The following is a 21,929-nucleotide window of genomic DNA, read 5'->3' as shown; positions in this document are numbered from 1 at the left end:
TGGAAGCCTCGGTATAATTAAGAATGCAACCATGTAATTCTAAATTCTAAATTGTGTTGTCAAACTCCCAATATAGGTTTTCTTACGCATGCAATTTAGCAAGTTCATCTCCTAATGGAATTTTTTTTTTCTAGTTGAAATTTAGTTAAGACAAGCTCTTCAATTAAAATGCATTTTCTGTTAATACTGAAAAATGGCGCAATGAATTTAGCGAGGAAATTAATCAAAACATACAGATTCCTTGCTTGGTGTATTCTCTCCATTGACATTTGACCACGTTTATGGAAGATTCAAAGTTATACTGTTGAACATATTTATCGAGATATGGCTGCATCCGTGTGCATTTGCGAATCTATGATATTTTTGCATAATTTCTATATGTAATTGTTAAAATAAATTTTGATATGTATGGTAGTACCGTAGCAGAATTCATAGAAGATCCTCATTTATATAATATTCCTTCCAATTTTTTTCCTGATTGAACAACATATTTACTGCACCAATTTAGACATTTTTTATGGATAAATCTCATATGGATGAAATGATGAACCTTGTATGAGCTTACAAGTGAATTGGATTACTTGACAATTGGTTTTATAGTGCAACCTCAACTTCCTTCATGGTATTAGAGCAAATTATCCCATGTATCAAGTCTAACAGTTGCATGTACTATTCATCACCTAATATAGGTTATCCACGTTCGACAGACTGCAATGACGAGGGTATACCCTACCTTCGAAGCTCAAGTAACCAACTGACGACTTTGTGATTTTCTCCAAAATCCAAAGCCTGGTGAACTTTATAAAGTCGTCCCATTTGAACTACATGGTCATGAAAGTTATGAATTCTCCCTGGGCTTCCAGCTCAATGTATATGACCGTGGAGGCTTTGCCATTGGTCTATGTTCACCAAAACCTGGGCCGCCATTTGCCGGGGAGAAAAATATGAAGCCCAAATAGACAGCCCGGATTTTGTTTCCGCCACTCTTCCCACTCGCCAACGATGTCAGTCGCTTTGATATGCGCAGTTTTTTCACAACATAGTGAGAAAAATCATTGCTCTGTTGTAAAATCGACAACGTGTGCCGTAGAATAAATAAACAAGATATAAAATTTACGAGGTTCCTCTACAGTCAGTGTGACTAGAGTACGTCCTCGGGGCAGCAGCGGTGCTTTCATTATAATCTGAAATAATAAGAGTACAAATATAACTCTCTCTATTATCTCCTTTCATCTTCCTTTCTTTTCTCTCTTCCTTCCTTCCTTCCTATCTCTCCCATGAACCTCTCAATTCCATCTTTTTTTTTTTTTGTTTTTTTTTTGTGTTTCATAAGAATTGCTTTTATAGAAGCAAATCACAAGCAGAGTGAAAGGCTTACTATATGCATGTGAGTATTTACTATACACATGTGGTACTTTACTATACACATCACTATACACATGTGGTACTTTACTATACACATTACTATACACATGTGGGTAAACATACCCACTATTTACAACACTCCCCCTTGGATGCCCACATAAGTCTTCAAATGACTTGTTAAGATCTTGATCTGTTTTGGATGCTCCCCTTGATGAGTATCTCCCTTTGATTTCAAATCATTTAGGTTGATCGTTGATCATTCTGCTTCAGTCTCTTAGTAAGAAGAGTTGTCGAAAGAGGTGTTTTACTCATTGTTAACTTTCCACAAGCTTGTTCTTGAACTGGGTTGTAAGACCTTCTGCTAGACCTACCCCAAAGGTCTGAATTTACTCCTTTTATCTGGAGCAGAATTTGATTCAAGGGTGGTGGACACTTGATCTTGAATTAGACTTGTGATATCTTCAAGGACCTTCGAGGCTTGGTCTTGAATGAAATTGGACCATGAGGAGCTTCACGTGGCAAGTGATCTTCGGTTTTGTCAGGGATGAATCAACACGTGTTTGTTGCGCTTGTCTCCACATGCTTCAATGTATCATTTTCACTTGCCTTACTTGCTCCTCTTGCTTAAGTAGTATTTTCCCTGGTTTTCCCCCATGCATGTGTGGCATATTCTCCTGCAGTATTTGCCCTCTGATGCAGAAGTGGAATGCAACCATTGCATTTGGATGGTTCATCACTTCTTGGTGATTGGAGACCCAGCTCCAACAACAGTTGAAGATGGCTACTCGAGAGCAATACTAGGTAAGCAATCAAGAAATGTTTCAGGCAGTCGGTTCCTTACCAGAAGTTTGAGTGGAGGTTCCGACATATTGCTTTCTTTATCCTTGTCTTTGCAGGTAAAAACAAGGACAAAGGAAATGATAGGGAGATTGCATGATATGAGATACTCTTGCTCTCGTCCTTAAAGATATAAGATACTCTTGCTCTGGTGTGACTTGTTTGAAGAGGTATTCTTGGAGATGAAGAAAACTGAGTATTTCGAGATGCTTTGTTGAAGATGCATTCTCGGAAATGAGGAAGAGTTGGACATTCTTGCAGGTCTGCCTTGTTATAGAGAACGGAGGTCGACATATATAGAGCTTTCCCAATAAAAGGAAGTGGTGACGTGCCTTTACTCTTGTCAGCAACTGTGGTGTAATTAGAACAGTAAGATTTATGCGTTTTCAACTTTGTCAGAGATCTTTGACAAAGTTGCACGCGATATCCAAAAAAGCTGAGATTGCGTCTGAAAAATGCCAACGAACTTTATTTAGGAAAATTTGGCTTTTGAAATTAGGAGAGCGGTGCCTCTTCGATCTCTGAACAAGTGGCTATGTTGCCTCTTCTTTTATAGAGAATCAATTGTGTTTAAGAGTATGCTCAGAAAGTTGCTGCCTGTAGAAATTTCCCCCATCTTGCACTTTTGAAATTTTATTTGACCTCATTTTTTTTCTTCATCATTTTTGAAAATGACTTGCCCATCTAACATTTGCTTAGATTTGAGTCTTAGGAGTGATACAGAAGAGCAACGTCAGGATAATATATGGTGCCCGTCCTTCTTATCTTCTAATGGTCATCTTACGGTTGGGGACTCTATGATGAAGAATAACATAACTGCTACTGTGGTAGCTAGGAATCTTCTCACTCCAAAGGATAACAGGATCCTTTCAAAACGGTCTGATGAGTTGGCCGTTCAAGACTCATTAGCTCTCAGTGTTCAATGTGCGAGCTTTGTATCCAATATGGGTCAACCCCTACTTGCTCAAACTCGTCAAGTTGAATAATTAATGGCTGAGGTGGCAAGTCTTAAACAAGAGATCATAGGGCTCAAGCACGAGAATAGAGTGTTACACGTGCTTGCGAATAATTACTCTACGAGCATAACAAGAAAGCTCGACTAGCTGCAGGAATCCGAAAGTTGGATTCAAAGTGATCACCAGAGGTTCGTTGCTAGATTCTGAAAGCAACTGATGCCTTCCCCTTCTGGTGTTTTGCTAAGTACTGGGGTGCCACATGATCAATCTCCAGTGCCTCCCCCTTCTAGGGTACTTCCGAGTACTGAGGCTTCACATGAGCAACCTTTGTGAAGGCTTCATCCTGTTTGATTGTTTTAACTCATGTGTATATACATATCTGTAATTTCTTGGAGATATTAATAGATAAGCTTTATTTCATTCAATGTATTATGCCAAATACAATAAAGCATATACTTCACTAAGATGTGGTACTTATGAACCAAATATTAATTTATCTTTACCCTCACGAAAATAAATGATTATTCTTAATGTCTACATCATTTGAGTATTCAACTCATAATCTTCAATTTATATGGTTCTTTTAATATCATAAATATCATGGATAAGATTCGTGTTGGTAGATTGTTCGATCTGCAGCTCGAGACATTAATTCTTTCAACACTTTATAATCTTTCTTGACTTTTCAGGAGTCTCAATTTAATATCATCAACTCTTCAGGAATTCTAATTTAATGTCATGGACTCTTGCAAGAGATTTTAGTATGTTGCAACAATATCATAATGATAGTACTCACTAAGGCAATTTATTCCATCCATTGGTATTAAGTACATATTTTATGCTTTACCCTTCGGGGCTTACTTCAAGCAATTTGAATCATTCAGGAATTTTCTACACTTCATGACACATTTTCCTTTGGAATTTATATAGAGCAATTTGCTCCCATGTATACTTGAGGGATTTACTTATGGAGATATGATGTGAGCGACTCACAACCCTTCGTATATAATTCTCCATTCATATGAACTTGTTTACAAGAGTATAATTTTAGGTTTCAATACCTTGTGTCATATCATGTGAGTGTATTTCACTGTATTACAAATGCCCAATGTAACCTTTTTGGTTCAACATCTTTTGGCTATTTGTATTATATTCAAGTATATAGGTCCATTTTTCCACGTTCTTACAAAATTGTAATGGAATTGTCTTTCTTCATTTTTGCCAATAATTTTGTTGACGAAAAAGAACGGATTCAATATCAACACATCTCCTCCTTTCAGATCCTACACACGATCAAATGCGATGATTAAATAGTAGAATAAACTTTAAAAAATAACCCATAAATTAATTTAATTGACGGAAATGCTTAGGGTGATAAAAGGGTCGATGATTTCTCCAGTAGCAGGAATGATGATTCTCATCCGCAAGGAATTCACCAAATTAACACCCAATAAATTAATAAGATGTCAACCAATCTTATTTGCACGACACAAAGAAATTCATCAAATTCAATAACAAAACCCTAATTTAAAACCCAATAAACAAACCATTTATTTATTTAATTTTATACCTCAACAAATTTATCCAACCTCGAAGGTGTGGTCGGAGATGTTGATGCTCGAAGATCTGGTGAAGATGAGATGAGGGAGGATGAGCAACGGAGAAAATGAGGGAGAGGAGAGAGTGAATGTATGAGAGATTATAAATAAAAAAATTATAAAAGAAAAAAAATTATTATAACATTTAATATTATACCATTTTTAGTCATTTAACATTTATCCAACAGTTCTATATAAAAGTTACCAAATATTTGAATACTATTTTTTTTTTGTTAAAGCACTTTTAAAAAAAAAAAAGTTTACCAAACACATAACTGTTTTATTTTACAGCTATTTATTCTCACAACACAGCAAAAATAGTTTTTTTTTAAAGTACATCAATACTAAACTAGCCTTATAACAAAACAAACTTATTGTAGAACAAGATGCTGTGGTGGGACTGGGACGCTTAATCATGAGCTTTGGAATTAATCATACAACTGGCCCTCTTTCATCTAAAACTAATGTTACTCTATGAAAATATTCCTTAATTTACTATCCATAATTGTAACGACGATTTCATAAAACCATATATTACTCTCCATCAATTATGGCCCATCCATTAGATTAAAACTTATACCAACGGTAAAGATGGCCTGAAAATGCATTACAATGTTTTAATATGGGGAAAAAGAGTAAAGTGATATTGTGGTAGAATAGAAAGTTTGTGCTAAGCCATAAACGGTTGCAAAGGTCGTAGCCCAACTGACATACCGCATTTATTTTTATACTGAAGTCTGAAATTCAATTATCCTCTCCCTTAATATCCTTTTTATTACTACATTCTAGTAGTAGTATTTTTCTTCACTTAAAAGTGAGTGAGAGGTTTTAGATACGAATTTCATGGATAGTGAATTTGATACTAAATTAGGCTGCTCATTATGTGGCTTTGCCGAACTCTCATCCCCTTAGTGGTATCTTACCATAGGTCTTAGATTTGATTCCCATGAATTGCAAGTTTGATATAAAAAATTATTGTTGGTTCGGTTCTCCAATGTGTGATTTGCCCGTTTGTGATTTTCATTACCTTATTACTTCTGAATCTTTTGTTTATTATTCATTTAAGTAATTGAAAAATTGTATACAGGGGTGTAATCAGTTGGACTAACGCCTAAGTAGGTCCTGAAGAAGAGCACATTGTTAATGCTCAAAATTTACAGGTTAATAAATTGAAATAATTAGCCCTTGGGTTTGGAATTGAAACTAAAATGAATGGACTCATGATTTAAGTGGTTTATCCTAAAAAATGGGCTACATTTACTGTATTTCTCGGGTTATATTAATCTCAAAGGTTACAAATAGCGCTCGACTATAAACTAGAATTTTATCTCCTTCAGTCGTCTGATCCCCTTACAACAGGTTCTCACCTCTTTAGAGCAACTCCACCCTTGGAGCCCTCTCCCCTGGAAATCCACTATTCAATCCACCTAGTGAACAGTAACTGCCCTTAATAAACAGTAATTGTCATTTGCATCTCCACCCTTGGAACCCTCCCCTGGCAATTGGTAATAAAATATTAATATTTTTTTTCACCCAATCCATAACATATTATTATTTTATTTATTTCTCTCTCTCTCTCTCTCTCTCTCTCTCTCTCTCTCTCTCTCTCTCTCTCTCTCTCTCTCTCTCTCTCTCTCTCTCTCCCTCCCTTTTCTCTTCACCGTGGCTCCTCTTCTTCTTCACCTTCTTCACCCTCACCTCATCAGCACCACCATCCCCCAAACTCTCCCTGCCTCCTCCCTCACCCCCACCTTCATACTCCCCATCCCGCCCGCCGTCCTGGACGCACCTCCGTACTCCCCATCCCGCCCGCCTCACGCCTCACCCGCCTCCTCCCTCACCCTCACCTCCGTACTCCCCATCTCGCCCGCCGTCCTGGACGCACCTTCGTACTCCTTATCCCACCCGCCTCACGCCCTCACCCGCCTCACCGCCGTCCTAGACGCACCTGCAAAACCTGACAGAAAAAAAAATTAAAAAAGGCGTCTGACGTCAGATCCACCTCAGGCGCTCGGGCTGGCACAAATCCATCAGCCTGGCACTCGGGCCTGTTCGGGCTCCCTCGCCAGCCAACGCTGGACTTCCTCCCATTGGCCCTCGGGCCCTTTCCTGGAGCCTGTCCCTCGAGCAACCACCAACGGTGGACTTGCTCTTATATAAATCCTTCATGAACCCTGAAAGCCTTGGGCTCATCTAATCTTACCTTTTTAGCATTTAATGCACCACCTGCATCAACCAACGTGCTAACAATTTTTTTAACCATCAGTCGATATTTGGCTTTGAAGTGAGGTTTGCTCAGTCAGAATTAAATGTGTTTTTAGATCAATGTTTATCAAGCAACCTGCTCGGCCTTAATTAATCATCAATGTCACTCCCGAGCAAGGGCCCGACCACCTTTATGTCTCGTCCTAAACTTCTGCTTTTAATTGGTGATTGACATGTAACCTGATTGGTGTTTGAGTAGGCATGCTCGTATAGCCTTGTGTCATAAGGTTGTCAGTCTTCCCACATGTCCTTGGTGGTCGGAAAGTAATTTGTGTTGCTCAGATCGGACATGGCTGGTGAGTGGTCCGCTTTAGCGATCGGACGTGCTTCCTTTTGATTCCATTGGGCCTTAAACTTCCTATTCTTCTTTGGAGCCTTGACTTTTAATAGGCCTTTCGTGGTCTTTTCCCTTGCTTGTACTATGTTGAGGTCGAAAAGGACCATGCGTTAACATACACAGACATTAAAATTTTTTAAAATAGTGGGAGGTAAAATGAGGTGACCATCTTTTTAGATCATATTTTGTAGACTACATGATGTGGCGATTGATGGTTTAAATCACTAAAAATAAAAAAATCAACTATCAACTGCCATATCACGTGATTTACAAATATATGGTCTGAAAAATTGTCACCTTAGCGTTTTCCCTATTTATTGGATAATTTACGTTTTACCACCTCGACTTTGAATCGCATAACAAACTCATACCTGATCTTTTAAGCATTGCAATGTCATACATCAACTTACAAATTTGTTGCAATGTAAGATTTCTATTAAAAAAAATCATCAATTTGACAATTACATAATGATGTAGCTCTAATCAAGCTGAAAATTTTAACACCCGAATCCAACCAAGTGTTATAGAGAAATCATTCCCTACTAAACAAATGAAACTCAGGTCAGGTTCGGTTTTATTTGGTTTAGTTCGAAAGCTTTTGAACAAATAGAAGGCTTTGCAATCATAAAGTTGCAAGGGCTTGTAACTCAAGTGGTCAATCAAACATTTACGCATGCACAAGAAACACCAATCCGTTGCAGCTCCCTTATTCTTCATGATCCTATCATCCTAGTGGTGTGGGATTCTTCTCTAGCTGGTGTTGGATTCTTCTTTTTGTTATGTTTGTGCTCCGGATTCTTTCTCTTGATTTTTTGTTTTCAATTGGGATTGTGAGATATTTTAATTCTTTTAATGAATCTAGGGGTACGACCTTTAATGAATCTAGGGGTATTCAATCAGGATTTTAAGTGATTCTCTAAAATTCAAGATATATTCAATTAGAATTTTAAAATTGTTTATTAAAATCCTTAGAAATCTGGGTGTATTCAATTAGGATTTTAAAGAAGTTTATAACATTCCAGGTGTATTCAATTAGAAATTGATTTTAAAGAATTTGAGAAAGTTGAGGAATTAGAGGGAATTGAAGAGATTTCGTAGTGTATTTTAAGCATCCACAAATCTCATCTCTCCCCATGAGATTTCGAGGGAATTGAATCAAAATTTTATATGGAATCTCTACAAATCAATTAAACTCTGTAAAAATCCATGAATTTATAAATCCTTTAAAGTCTCTCAAATTCTCAATTGAATACACCATCCTAAATGAAAGGAGATGAAAATATGAGTTAAAAGTCTAAGGTAGACAAATCGTATCACCTTTAAAAAAAAAAAAATAAAGCAAAAGAAGACATCACATACCTCTTTGATTCCGCACAATTCCAGCTCTTCGAACAAAATTGATTGGAACCCAGATTGAACTTTCGGCTGCAGATTTGGGAGGAAACAAAAATGTCTTTATCAGTTTGGAAAAATTAAAAAAAAAATGTCCTTATCAGTCTTTTTGCAAATAGACAAATTTGTAATTGAAAAATTCATTAAAACGTGGGTGAAAAGATAAAACATTAGGGTGGGAATAACATCACTCAAGGATAATGGTGACAACAGTAACAATAAAACTTTATCCCATTAAATGGGGTTGGCCGTATACATACTAGAGCGCCACTATACTTGATTTTGTGCCAAGTAAAAATTTATAAGCAGAAAGATAATATTGAATTCAAATAAAAAATTTATGAGTAGTATTTTTTTTGTAGGATTTCTTAGCAGTATTGATCTCTTAAAATGTATACTAGCAATCCAAAATGCACATGCATAGCATGTGCTGAAAAATATGAAAGAGGGAAGTTGGAGATGTGGAATAATTTAAATTTATTTTGCATCTTAAATTTGTATCTTCATATTGAAGATACTCTTGTTAACAATCAACTCTATTTGTGTGATGTAATCAATGTAAACGGACTTTAATGATAAAAGGCAAAATAAGACACAAGTTGAGCTTTAAAAAGTTATGTGATAGAATTTGAGTTTCAAAGAGTTAAGTGAGTTTCGAGTTGAATTTAATTTGGGAAGATGACGCCACTTAGTACTACGGTCTAATGGTATTCCTCTTCACTTGTAAGTAAGAGATCTTAGGTTTGATTTTCGCTAAAAGCGAATTTGAACTACATTATTGCTAACTTATTGTAGCCCACCTCCCTCTCTCTTTTATTTAGATAATATAGTTTGTTTAAAAAGAATAAAAAAAATTGGGAAGATGGCACATTGATTGACACATCAGAAATTTGGTGTTAAGTCCGGCGATTTCCAAAATGCAATATGTACATCGCCTTAAAAAAATTTCACACATGCTCAAGTCAAACTACCAAACACATTTTAGGATGACGGCCAGATCAGAAGCATCAATAAGCGCAAGAATGATATGATCTACCGAGGTTCTATCAAGGTAATGCTGACATCATTCTCTGAACATGGACGCTTGCTTGATGGTGATTCAGAGACACTTCGTTCAGTGTAAAAACCAGGCTGCTTTGGAGAAGGCAAGGCAACATCACTGCTCAACATCAGAACCACAGATGACATGCTTGGTCTATCCTCAGGTACTCTTTGCACACATAACAGCCCCACATGAAGACACCTTACCACTTCATATATATTGCACGAATCAGAAAGAGTCTTATCGATCAATTCCAGTTGTTTATCTTGCATCCATAGCATCCATGCCTTTAAAAAAAGTTGAACACATATGATGTGTTAGTAGAATTGCATGGGATTGGAGCATTGCTGCTTACCGTCTATACTGTTATACGGCATCTCATTAGACGAGATGTTATTTTAAAGTTAAATATGAGCACCACGTTCGTTATACTTACATGTCCAAGAAGGTTAAGGTGGTGATCCGGATGACAAAAACCCCTGTTCTTCTTCCTACACAACATCTCTAGCACTATAACTCCAAAGCTGAAGACATCCGATTTCATTGAGAAAATTCCATCTACAGCATATTCGGGAGACATATAACCACTGCCAGATCAAATTGCAGTGACCAGTGAGAAAGAATTTCAGGAGAACAACACAATGTAAAACATAAATCATATAACAAGTTTGATCATACTTACTAGGTTCCCACCACTCTATTTGTACTGGCTTGACTTTGATCACTGTCGAATATTTTAGCCAAGCCAAAGTCTGCAATCTTTGGGTTCAAATTATTATCAAGCAGAATATTGCTAGCTTTCAGATCTCGATGGATAACCCTTAATCTAGAGTCATGGTGAAGATAAACAAGTCCCCGAGCAATTCCACCAATAATGTGGAAGCACTTAGGCCAGTTGAGCAATTTTCGTCCCTCTTCATCTGAAGAAACTTTAAGCATGTTAATTAGTGTCACATTGAATCCTGGTAAAATAAGTTTAAAAGGTGAAGGATGGTATGATCTAAAAGCCACATGTTTGGTTTTGGAGGGAATCATACCAAAAACAAAGAAGTCTAAGCTTCTATTAGGCATGAATTCATATATTAGAATCTTTTCATCTTCTTGAGTGCAACAGCCCAGAAGTTTTACTAGATTCCGATGCTGAAGTCTGGCTATCATTTTTACTTCATTTTTGAACTCCCTCATTCCTTGTCCAGAATCCTTCGATAGTCTCTTAACTGCAACTTCTTTCCCTCCCATCAATGTGCCCTATGGATTACCGTTTCGAAAAGTCTTAAATTACGTATAGCAAAGTAGCTCATCTTAGTTGCTTGAATTTATGTTACCTTGTACACAGGTCCAAAACCACCTTCTCCCAACTTGTTGCTGCTTGAAAAGTTATCAGTTGCTTTGGCTATGGTGGTCAAGTCAAATAGTGGTAACTCCCTGTCTTCTCCAAGATACTCTTTTCTGAAATCATTTCTTCTGACTCCTGAAACAGTAGGAGATTTCTTCAGTACGGGTAAAAATGATGTGAGCAATTAGTTACACTTTAGAAATAAAGTACGAACACCTTATCTACTGCATTTTTCATTGTCAATGTCATGATACTCTGAATTATATTTTTGTTCCTGAATTTTATAATCATATATACAGAAATAAAATAAAAGTCGGAGTCCTTGTCTGAGATTTTTACCTTCATTTCTGAGTTTCTTCTTCCGTATGTACAATATCAATCCAACTATAATCGTTCCCAGGAGTAAAACTGCGAAGCTGATGAGAATTGGTAGTTTTTTCTTGTTGAACTTGCTCTCTTTCACAAAGTGATCTGAAATATCCCAATCAAAACAAATTTTTTGTGTGATTTGGTGAGCAATCTCTCATGTTGCAGTAATTTTGATGTTATGAGCTGCATTTAGCCATGCTGCTTCTCACTTAATTTTCAGGTGGATGAACATGTAGTTCTGCCTTTTATTATGGACCTAAATCTACGAAAACCTTGGTGATTTTCACCATGCTGATTCTAACTGCTGGCTTATCGAACCCCCTCGGGGAGGAAAAAAAAAAAAAACATAAACTGTGGACAAAACCCCATTCCATTTTAATGTCAAAATATATGGTGATTTTTCTATGCACCTTTAGAAACAAAAATAAAGTCTAGGAGCTACCTAGTTCTGAAGCTGCCATCCGTATATAGAGGTCCTGAACGTCACTTATAGCGAATTCTCTTATGTCAATGAGGTTGCCAAACCAAAGCAAGCAGCCACTTCCTCCCACCCTGATATCAAGATTTGCATACGCCGTACATGAGCAGTTTTCCAAACATAACCACTTGCATTCCTTGAGGCTCATGCTTTTATTAAACCATGAGGTAGATGTGTCTGGCAATTTAATCCCATTATACTTTAGGAAGCCGTCTCCATGGCTGCAGGCCAACGGAGTCTTTCGAACGCACCCACCAGACCAGTATCCCGAGTTCCAATCTTTTGGAGATTTTGGTGCAAATCCCTTCAAGCATGCACATATTGGAGCGTTGTTGATATTGCAAGTAGCATATGCACCACACAAGGCATAATTTTCACACTGATCTGCTTGGAATGTAAAGGAAAGTTCCCAACTCTGTGTTTGATACACCCATGTGAACCGTTGTGTGATGCCTAACGGGTTCAATACGTATCTCGAGAACTCCGACCTGTTTAGGAGCCTGTACTCATAGTAGACCTCATTCTTGTTCAACCGAAATTCAACCCCAGGTAATGGATTGGAGTTTCTTATTCCACTAGATCCATATCCTGTAAAATGAACACCATTCCATGACCCTCCTCTAGCCTGTATCTTAGCTCCTTTCATAGTAACAAGTTGTGGTAAGCCCCAACGACTTATCCGTAGTGAAAAATCTCCTGGAGCAGGATTTTCTGTGCTCTTCCAAGACGAGACATACCTCTCTAAACCGCTAGCTAAGTCCCAACCAAGCTTCATTTCCGGTAGGAATGTGTCACAAGGGTAATCAAAACTCTGCCACGAGAAGTTATCCGAGTTCGTTTCATTTCCGTCTTTCACAATAAGATTTCCAGTATCCAAGAGTTGTGATACTGGATTCCCCACGGTTCTTGATGAATTCGATGACCATACAATGTTGTCTGAGCTATTAAGGAGGACTAGTACTCCTTGCTCGCTGAGCTTCAAAAACCCGGACGAATCACCGAGTGGTGTTTCTCTGTTGGCTACCCAAACAACTGTATCAGCAGAAACTGTGTACCATATCCCCAAGTACCGGCCCTTCGAGTTACCAGGGCTGAAAAATCCCAGTTCAAAGCCTCCACCTGCTGAAACCAGAGTTTCGCCATCTCTAATATATTGACTACGAGTGATAGTGCCTAGTGTAGCTGCAGATGAGATCCTTAGGAAGGATAATAAGAACAAACACACAAAAATGCTTCTCAAGGACTGCATTGTCATATTTCTGAAACTGTACATTTCTGCAGAGGAGTTGGAAGAAGAAAAAATTAACTGTCTTTCAAGTGTCTTTTTCCTTCACCATCTTTTTTGCATTTTTGTTAAGACTTCGGGTTCCTTGGTTTGAAAAGTTGTTCTCAGTGAAAGGATAAACTAAGTTGACCGGCAGCTGATAAATCCGAACACTTCACCGATGGATAGAAACTTGTGCCACACTTTAGTGTGACATTTGTATGTGGAGGAAGACAGCCACGGGGTCCACATACCTGCCCTGAAGTTTTTCCACCAATAGTGGTATCATGAAGCAATTATTCACTTTTGTTTTGTTGGAAATTTTAGGTAGAAATTTTATTGTCTCATGTTGGTCACTTCCAAAAGATTTCTTCATTTTATAAGGTTTTGTCTCTTATAGATAATGATTGAAGTGATGGACCATAGAGAATAAAATTGAGCTCAACCTTGAGGTTAGACTTTGGTGTGTACTAATTAATTGATAATTAATTAATAATTAATATATATAATTAATTATCAAAAGATGGGTCTTGAGATGAAATCTGAAGTCAATGAAAAAACACAAGCATAATCCCACTATATATACATTCATTTGCATGACATTTAGAACATAGAAAATCAACATTCTTCTTCTACAATCACACAAAAAATCAACATTCTTCTTATACAATCACAAATAACCTTTTTGAGAGAACCACACAAAAATTCGCTAGAAGTCAAGTTTTCCGATGCTGGAATTCTGACTTGATCATTGAATCACATTCTTCTTCTACAATCATAAATAAGTTTTCCGGTGCTGGAATTCTAACTTGATCATTGAATCCTAATAAAGCAAACATCCGTAGAACTACAAGCACTAAGTAGAGATGAAATTTCTATTTCAAGGACATTACAGTACGCAAGCCTCGATCTTCAATATTTCTATTTAATATTATTTCATTGTTCATACACTGTTAATTAGTTGTTTGCATTTATTATTTGTTAGCTTATATAATTTTATCATAAATGGTTGCTATTTATCCAACATGTTTCATAAGTTACATCTTTTGGTCAAGTCTAACTACCAAACGTCCCGAACCAAACTCGAGTGTTAATTCTAACAATTTTCAAAGAGAAAATTTGAAATAGATCCAATTTTATAGACCTACTTTTGAAATAGATCCAATTTTTAGTGACTTTTGATTTTTGAAATAAGTCCAATTTTTAGTTACCTTGAACCCATATCAAAATATCCCTTTGGTTCAATCAAATACCCAAACCAGAACTAAGTGCATGGACCGTGCTAATATCAGCGCTCATGCGACATGAGTTCTTCAAGGAATCAATAAAGCTTTACGTTTTGGTGATCTTAGCCAAATATGGCATTCCTTCAGAGGAGTTTATAGTGTTGTTGGAGCAAGGCTCGTCTTGCTTCTCCAACTTCCTATGTACATATGCATGATCTACTTTCCTACTCAATGAAATTATCTAATTAAGAAATAATAAACTCAACTTTAACTATAACGTAAATTTTCTTCAACCACCTAACAACCCCAAATCCTTTCTCTATTGTGCTCTAGGAACTACTAAACTAAATCATAAATACTTTTCTCTCAAAGTTATTATCGCATGTCTCATTGTTTCCCAGCCAAGACTATAAGCTTCATGTCAAACTTCCGAATGCGTGTTGTGATGGTAGATTGAAGGACTAACAAGCACTGCAATGATGATCTATCGAGGTTCTATCAACTTAGTGCTGAAAGTATTGTTTGAACATAAAAACGTCCTTAATGGTGTATCAAGGACACTTCGTTCAGTGTAAAAACCAGGCTGCTTTGGAGGAGACAAGGCAACATCACTGCTCAACATCAAAACCACATATGACATGCTTGGTCTATCCTCAGGTACTCTTTGCACACATAACATCCCAACTTGAAGACACCTTAACACTTCAGATATGTTCCACGAATCACAAATCGTCTTATCGATCAATTATAGTGGTATATCTTGAATCCATAGTATCCATGCCTTAAAACAAATTGAAATATGTATGATATGTTAGTGGCCTAATATGTTAAAGGGTGCAGACCTTCAACACTGTTAAATGGCATGTCATTACAAGAAGTGCTTCGAAGAGCACCATCTAATTCACTATTCTTTTTACTGTAAAATATCATCACCTCATTGGTTAAACTTACATGTCCAAGAAGGTTGTGGTAGTGATCTTGATGAGAAATCCCCTGATCTTCTTCCTACTCAACATCTCGAGCAGTATGACTCCAAAGCTAAACACATAAACTTCATTGAGAAAATTCCATTTGCTGCATATCCCGAAGACATATAACCAATGCCAAATCAATATGCAATGACCAATGAGAGAATTTCAAAAGTAGAACAATGTAAATTATAAACCACAAAACAAGTCTAAGCATGCTTACAAGGTTCCAACCACTCTGTTTGTATTGGCCTGACTTTGATCACCGCCGAATGTTTTAGCCAAGCCAAAGTCTGAAATCTTCAAGTTCATATTGTCATCTAGCAGAATATTGCTAGGTTTCAGATCTCGATGTATAATCCTTAGTCTAAAGTCCTGATGAAGATAAAGAAGCCCTCGAGCAACTCAACCGATAATGTGGAAGCACTTAGGCTAGTCGAGCAATTTTTGTCCCTCCTGATTTGAAGAAACTTTAAGCCTATTATTTCGATGCCACATTGAATCATAGTATAATAAGATTGAAAATTAAGGATCGTACCAAAAATATAGAAGTCCAAGCTTTTGTTGGGCACAAATTCATATATTATAATCTTTTCGCATTTTTTGAATGCAACAACCGAGAAGCTTAACAAGATTGCGATGCTGAAGTCTGGCTATGAGTATAACTTCAGTTTTGAACTCTCTCATTGATTGTCCGGAATTCTTTGAAAGCCTCTTTACTGCAATATCTTTTCCTCCTATCAGTGTACCCTATGGACCATCATTTCAAAAAGACATAAATTTTGTATAGCAATATAGCTAATTTTCATTGCATGAATTTATGTTACCTTGTACACAGGTCCAAAGCCACCTTCTCCCTGTAGACTCTTAAATGTACCAGCGGAGAAAGAAATAGGTAACACAAAGACAAAGACAAAGAAAAGGAAAAACCAATATGTTGATTACAAATTTACAATGTAGTAAGGCATAATGCAATAAGTAACCCACGCACAGATGCCAAAGCTCCTAAACTGAATCCACAATTCAACTAGAGCTAAAACGTTTATTCTGCACACATCCTGCAATGATCAAGTTCCATGAAATGGCATCACGATTAGGTAGCAGGTTGAACACCCGCAGGGAATCTTGCACTCAAGTACAATTGGCATACATGTCAATTAAGCTACTCCCAATGAATACATCTGCATCAAGCCCACGTCTTATAGCATACCCATGAATCTCCTTTCCCTTGATAACATCTACATATTCTGCAAAAACTGGAAGGACACTAGACAAAATAAAAGCATCGGGCTTCAAGTCAGCATTCCCCATATGAAATGCTTTGGAAGGATACTAGACAAAGTTCAAAGTAATTAAAATTCAGAAAGTGGATTAATCATTCCCAAACCCAGCATGGCCACTTTGTCAGCAAAGCTAAGTAACAAATTTCAACTATAGCCAATTTGTCAGCAAAGCCACATAAATATTGCCAACATGGGTCTCATAACTTAGGCAGTTATAATAGCCTTCACGGGGAGACACAGCACAAAACATTAAGATTATCAAGAGTTCTAAGTAGATCAACCAAAAGAATATAACTTAGACAACTGCTGACCTGCACCAAAATCTAAATTAGCAAGAAAGTAGATTCCAGGTGCAGATACAAACATCACGATACATCACATAAACCTAAGATGAAGCTAAACTCAATAAAAAAACATGCCCACTGACTTGCCAGAAACCAGCCAGTCTAGTTTTAGGAAAATTCACCCTTTTAATCCAGTCCTTAACTACGTATTTTTAGGAATCTTGAGAAAATGCATATCATAGACGATTAAAGTTGGATCGACAATCACAAACGATAATGTTTCATCTTCACAGTCAATTCCTCCAATATATCATATATCCCATCACCATGCGGATGGTTTTGGTCCCTAGATGCGAAACAGTTCAAAGAACCGCTAATTGAAATTGAAATCTGATACACAAACTAAAATTGAAATCTGGACCAAATAAAACCCTAATTTTAGAACTAATATTTTCACAGAAACTTAAATTACACTTAAAATAACAACAAATTCCTAACCTGTTTTTCTAGAAGAATGAACCTAGCACCAAATAAAACCCTAATTTTGTAAGAGAGTCGTTGAAGGCCTTGTTGAAGGCCTCGAGTGAAGGTAAAGAGGCGATGATGGCCTCAAGGAAGCAACACGATCTTCCAGGGAAGAGAAACGAGGGGCAGCGGTTTGGCGGGTGTGCACAGGAGTGGGAGAGAAGAGCGAGACGGAGTGAGAGAGAGGGCAGAGACGGAAGAGACGGAGTGGGAGAGAGGAGCGAGAGGGAAGAGAGAGACCGAGTGAGATGGAGGGAAGAGAGACCTATTTTGTATAAATTTGGGAACATTTAAAAAAAAAAACCGCCTATTTTTTACAATTGCACCGCCATAATTCGGGTGTTTTTGCGCAACAAGTCTATTATGGTGTCACCCAAGTTATATTTAAAAATATATATTATAAAATTTACCGAAAATTTGACTTTATTTTTTTCAAATTCAATTTTTTTTTCTTCATAAAACCCACAATAATATATTTTTCTAACAAAAATCTGATCCGAACTACAATAATAAATTTAAAGCTACTTAATAAATATATATAACATTCAATTTATTAAGTGTTATACGTACAAAATAAATCAATTTAAAACTACTTAATTAATATATATATATCATTCAACTTGATGGGATACGCATTTTATGAAACTAGTTTTAAAGATATAACCGTAAAACTTGTTTGTACATCCTTCCAGACTGCATATGCCAAAAATTGCAAAAAAACAAACATTCAAATATCAAGTAACAGAACAAAACTTTTCGACGGTTATAAACGAAAAATCACGATTTAACGGTTATTTTAATTCTGATTTTAATAATTTTTTATAACTACACTCCTTGACCCTATATGAATACAATAAATGAACTTGATATTCAATTTAAAATATTTACACTAATAGATACCACAAATTTTATGTTATACTTAATGAAAGTACAAATAAACTCTTAAGTGTTATTGTTTTGATGAGATACACATTCTACGAAATTAGTTTCAACGATCCAACCGTCAAACATGTTTGTATATGCTTCGAGATCGCATACGTCAAAAATCGCAAAAAACAAACATTCAGAGATAAAGTAACAGGACAAAATTTTTCGACGGTTATAAACTAAAAATCACGATTTAACGGTAGTTTTAACTCCGATTTTGATGATTTTTTTACACTACACTCCTTGACCCTATATGAATACAATGAGTGAATTCTATCTTCAATGTAAAATATTTACACAAATGAATACCACAAAATCTTATGTTATATCACAAGTCGTTGACCTTGTGCGATTGCGCGATGCAGGTGTGCATTCGTTGCGCAAAATAGCTTTGTGCAACGCAGGTGTACCTTCGTCGCATAAAGCAGTTTTGTGCGACGGCAATCTTCGTCGCGCAAAGATACTTTGCGCAACAATGCACACCTACGTCTCACAAAGGACAATTGGGCGACGAGGCCTTTGCGTCACGCAAGCTTTTGGCGCCAAACCAAGACTTTTACCGCCTTTTTTCCCAACTTCACGCGACGAAGGTGCTCTTTCATCGCACGAAGCTGTTTTGTGCGATGTCAGTCTTCGTCGCGCAAAGTTCCGTTGTACAAAATACATTTGCCTGACGTTTTGTTGTCACCGTTGCGCAAACATACTTTGCGCGATGCAATTTGCTCCGTCGCGCAAGTATGTTTTTGTACTAGTGGGTCGATATGTTTGGAAAATGTAGATATGTTGATGGGGGCGGGATTGGTTTTCGATGGCATGGTGGTGAAAGATGTGGTGTCTTGGACCCCTTTGTGTTCTTGTTACGTTAACTGCGGGATGCCTAGACAAGGTTCGGAGGCATTTCGCGAGATGGGGTTGAATGGAGACAAGAGTGAGACCCAGTGTAGTAACAGTTTCTTCAATCCTACCTGCTTGCTCGGAGTTGAAAGATTTGAATTTGGGAAGAGTGATTCATGGGTTTTTGGTCAGACATGGAATGGAAGAGAATGTTTTCGTTAGCAGCGCTCTTGTAAATATGTGCGAAACATATGCAGGTTGTTTTGCTTTTAGATTTTATAACATCCTAGGGTTCTTATTTATTCATTAAATGACATGAATGCTTACGTGGATTTTACTAATATTAAAGATAAAAATAAAATTGAAAAAACATAAAATCTGGAAAATTCAAAACAAAATTAAAAAGGAAGAAACCCTAGCTGTAATCTGAAAACAAATAATCAGATTTTGAACCCAAATAACAAAAAAACATGAAATCTCTTCTTTGCCTATGAGGTCTGCAATGCTCTGGATGAAATCTATTTTTTCATGATGTAAAATACAACCCTAATAGTCACACAAAAAAAAAAAAAAAAAATTCTTCTTTGCATGATTCTCCCTAAATATTACTAATTCGCTATAGGCGGACGACTCAATAATGAGTGGCGGATTGGAGTTTGCACATGAAATTTGTAGAACTTGTTTTGCTCAAGAATTGGAACAGACTAACCAAATTCACTAGCTAACAAAAATACTAGGGCACAATATGGGGCCCAAGGGATTAGCTAACCGAGCATAATGGATTGAGATAGTTGTTTGTTTGATTTGAAAAACTAAAAGAGTAGAAAAATCATCAAAAACATTAACTGACAAAAAACTAAAAGAGTAGAAAAATCATCAAAAACATTAACTGACAAAACTAAAAGATTTTGCAAACCCTACATATATGAACAATAATATAGAATTTAGTGTTTAGCTTACTTCACGAAGATTCAACAAACTAATAACTTGACTTGTTGTAGCGTTTTGTTTTGCTTACTTCATGAAGATTCAAGAGACTAATAACTTGACTCGTTGTAGAAGGCATCATAATTTTGTATCAATCCTGGGCATAGAAGTTGCAGACCTCATCGACAAAGGGGGGAGATGGAGGTTGCGTACCTCCTTTCTTGTTTTCACGATTACAACTAGGGTTTTTTCCTTTTTCTAATTTTTCATAGTTATGTTTTTTCAATTTTATTTTTATCTTTAATATTTGTTAAAATCTAGGTTTTGTTATCAGAAATGATCAAGGGAACCCTCTTCTGGCTGGAGCTTTAAATTTGAGATCGAGTACCATCAATGTGTCTGAGGCTTCGGCGCTTCGGGAAGCTATCACTTGGGCTAGAAGGAAAAATTTTAGTTGTATTATTGTTGAGGGTGATTCCAAGCTTATCATTGATATGGTCCAAGGGAAGTGCGAGATTCCATAGAATTTAAGATCCATTTTAGAAGATATCAAGTTGTATGCCTCTTCGTTCCAGGAAGTTGGATAAAACTATGTGTTAGCAAACTTTGTGGCGGATGCCTTAACTTTGGTTGGTATTAAGATGGATAACCTTCATATTTGGGATGCTTGTATCCCTGTGGAAGCATCTAATGCTCTTGTGTTTGATGCTTCTATAACTGGTTGTACTTGAGGTTCTTCTGTTTAATTGATTTTCTTTTCTAGCAAAAAAAAAAAATGTTAAAATCCACATAAGCATCATTTCAGTTAATGAATAAATAAGAATCCTCAGATGTTATAAATAAGTGTAAAAATATTCTTGATCCTATCCCTATCATACACTTAATAATTCGAATTTGAATCTCAAAAACACCATAATCGGAAAGTTATTTTCTTTTCGAAGTAAACGTCCGAATAGGATTTGTATAAACTCCCCTAAATTTCTGAAATCTCACAACTCATTTCATAAACAATTGAGTGGTACGTGATGTAATTTGTGTGAAAATCAAGGATAGGTAAGGGCTTGTTTGATATCTTATTTGAAAATTTTTATAATTTTTTAAAACATTTCTTAAGAATTTTTCTTGAAAACAATTTTTTTTAAGACTCAAAAACTTGTTTGGTATGCGATTTAAAAATTTTAAATCTTACAACTTAAATTGGACAAAAATATCCATAAAAAGGGGGTCAAGAGAGAAAGAGGAGAGAGGAGGAAAGAAAGTAAGAGATAATTGGAGGAAAGATAAAGAAGTGAGAAGATCGGAGGAGATAGAGAGGAAGAGGAGTGAGAGAAAGAACCGAGAGAATGAAGAGAGCGGATTGGAGGAGAGACGAAAAAAGGAAAAAAAAAAGAAAAGAAGGGGGAGAGAGAAAGAAGAAAAGAGAGATAGATTTGGAGTGAGAGAGGAGGAGGGATAGAAAAAAAAAGTGAGTTTGAGTTTAAAAACTCTAAAAACTCATTTTTTGTGTTTTTAGATAATAGACTATATTTTTGAGTTAGTCTTGAGTTCAGTTTTTGAAAATAGTTCTACCAAACAAGTTTTTAAGGCCTAAAACTTGAAAATTGTTTTTGAGTTTAAAAAGTTGGATTCAAGTAGAGTACTAAACAGACTCTAAATATCTGACGTGGAGATGTGGTCTAATTACTGACCCTGTTTATAAGGCGTAATACTGGTAAT

The 21,929-nt window shown here is 36.5% G+C and overlaps 1 protein-coding gene across 5 annotated transcripts; it reads right to left on the bottom strand.

Annotated features, from left to right (window-relative positions):
* Positions 1-9,604: 9,604 nt before the first annotated feature.
* On the bottom strand, positions 9,605-17,785 carry LOC126620620 (G-type lectin S-receptor-like serine/threonine-protein kinase At4g27290). 5 transcript variants are annotated; one of them, XM_050288836.1, is made up of 13 exons: positions 17,499-17,785; positions 16,584-16,700; positions 16,261-16,491; positions 15,972-16,152; positions 15,657-15,889; positions 15,417-15,539; positions 11,940-13,498; positions 11,468-11,599; positions 11,118-11,263; positions 10,830-11,040; positions 10,475-10,721; positions 10,229-10,379; positions 9,605-10,079 (listed from the first exon to the last, which is right to left on the bottom strand). In XM_050288836.1, the coding sequence occupies exons 7-13, from the start codon at positions 13,246-13,248 to the stop codon at positions 9,783-9,785; spliced, it is 2,493 nt and encodes an 830-aa protein (XP_050144793.1). In that variant the 5' UTR covers positions 13,249-13,498; positions 15,417-15,539; positions 15,657-15,889; positions 15,972-16,152; positions 16,261-16,491; positions 16,584-16,700; positions 17,499-17,785; the 3' UTR covers positions 9,605-9,782. The 5 variants fall into 5 exon arrangements, with proteins under 5 accessions (XP_050144793.1, XP_050144791.1, XP_050144792.1 ...); XM_050288834.1 differs by having other exon boundaries at positions 16,584-17,785; XM_050288835.1 differs by having other exon boundaries at positions 16,261-16,689.
* Positions 17,786-21,929: the final 4,144 nt, after the last annotated feature.

Source organism: Malus sylvestris, chromosome 5, assembly GCF_916048215.2.
Source record: "Malus sylvestris chromosome 5, drMalSylv7.2, whole genome shotgun sequence".
Lineage (NCBI taxonomy): Eukaryota > Viridiplantae > Streptophyta > Magnoliopsida > Rosales > Rosaceae > Malus > Malus sylvestris.
Note: the sequence above shows the minus strand (reverse complement) of the source record. Positions and strands in the feature narration are given on the sequence as shown.

What these genes read in the sequence shown, in the direction of transcription:
- LOC126620620 (XM_050288833.1), bottom strand. Translation starts at nt 13,248, where the DNA reads ATGTACAGTTTCAGAAATATGACAATGCAGTCCTTGAGAAGCATTTTT. An exon ending in GAAGAAACTCAGAAATGAAG is followed by an intron (nt 11,264 to 11,467) that starts GTAAAAATCTCA and finishes CTACTGTTTCAG; the next exon opens with GAGTCAGAAGAAATGATTTC. An exon ending in ACCTTAACCTTCTTGGACAT is followed by an intron (nt 10,080 to 10,228) that starts GTAAGTATAACG and finishes CTTTTTTTAAAG; the next exon opens with GCATGGATGCTATGGATGCA.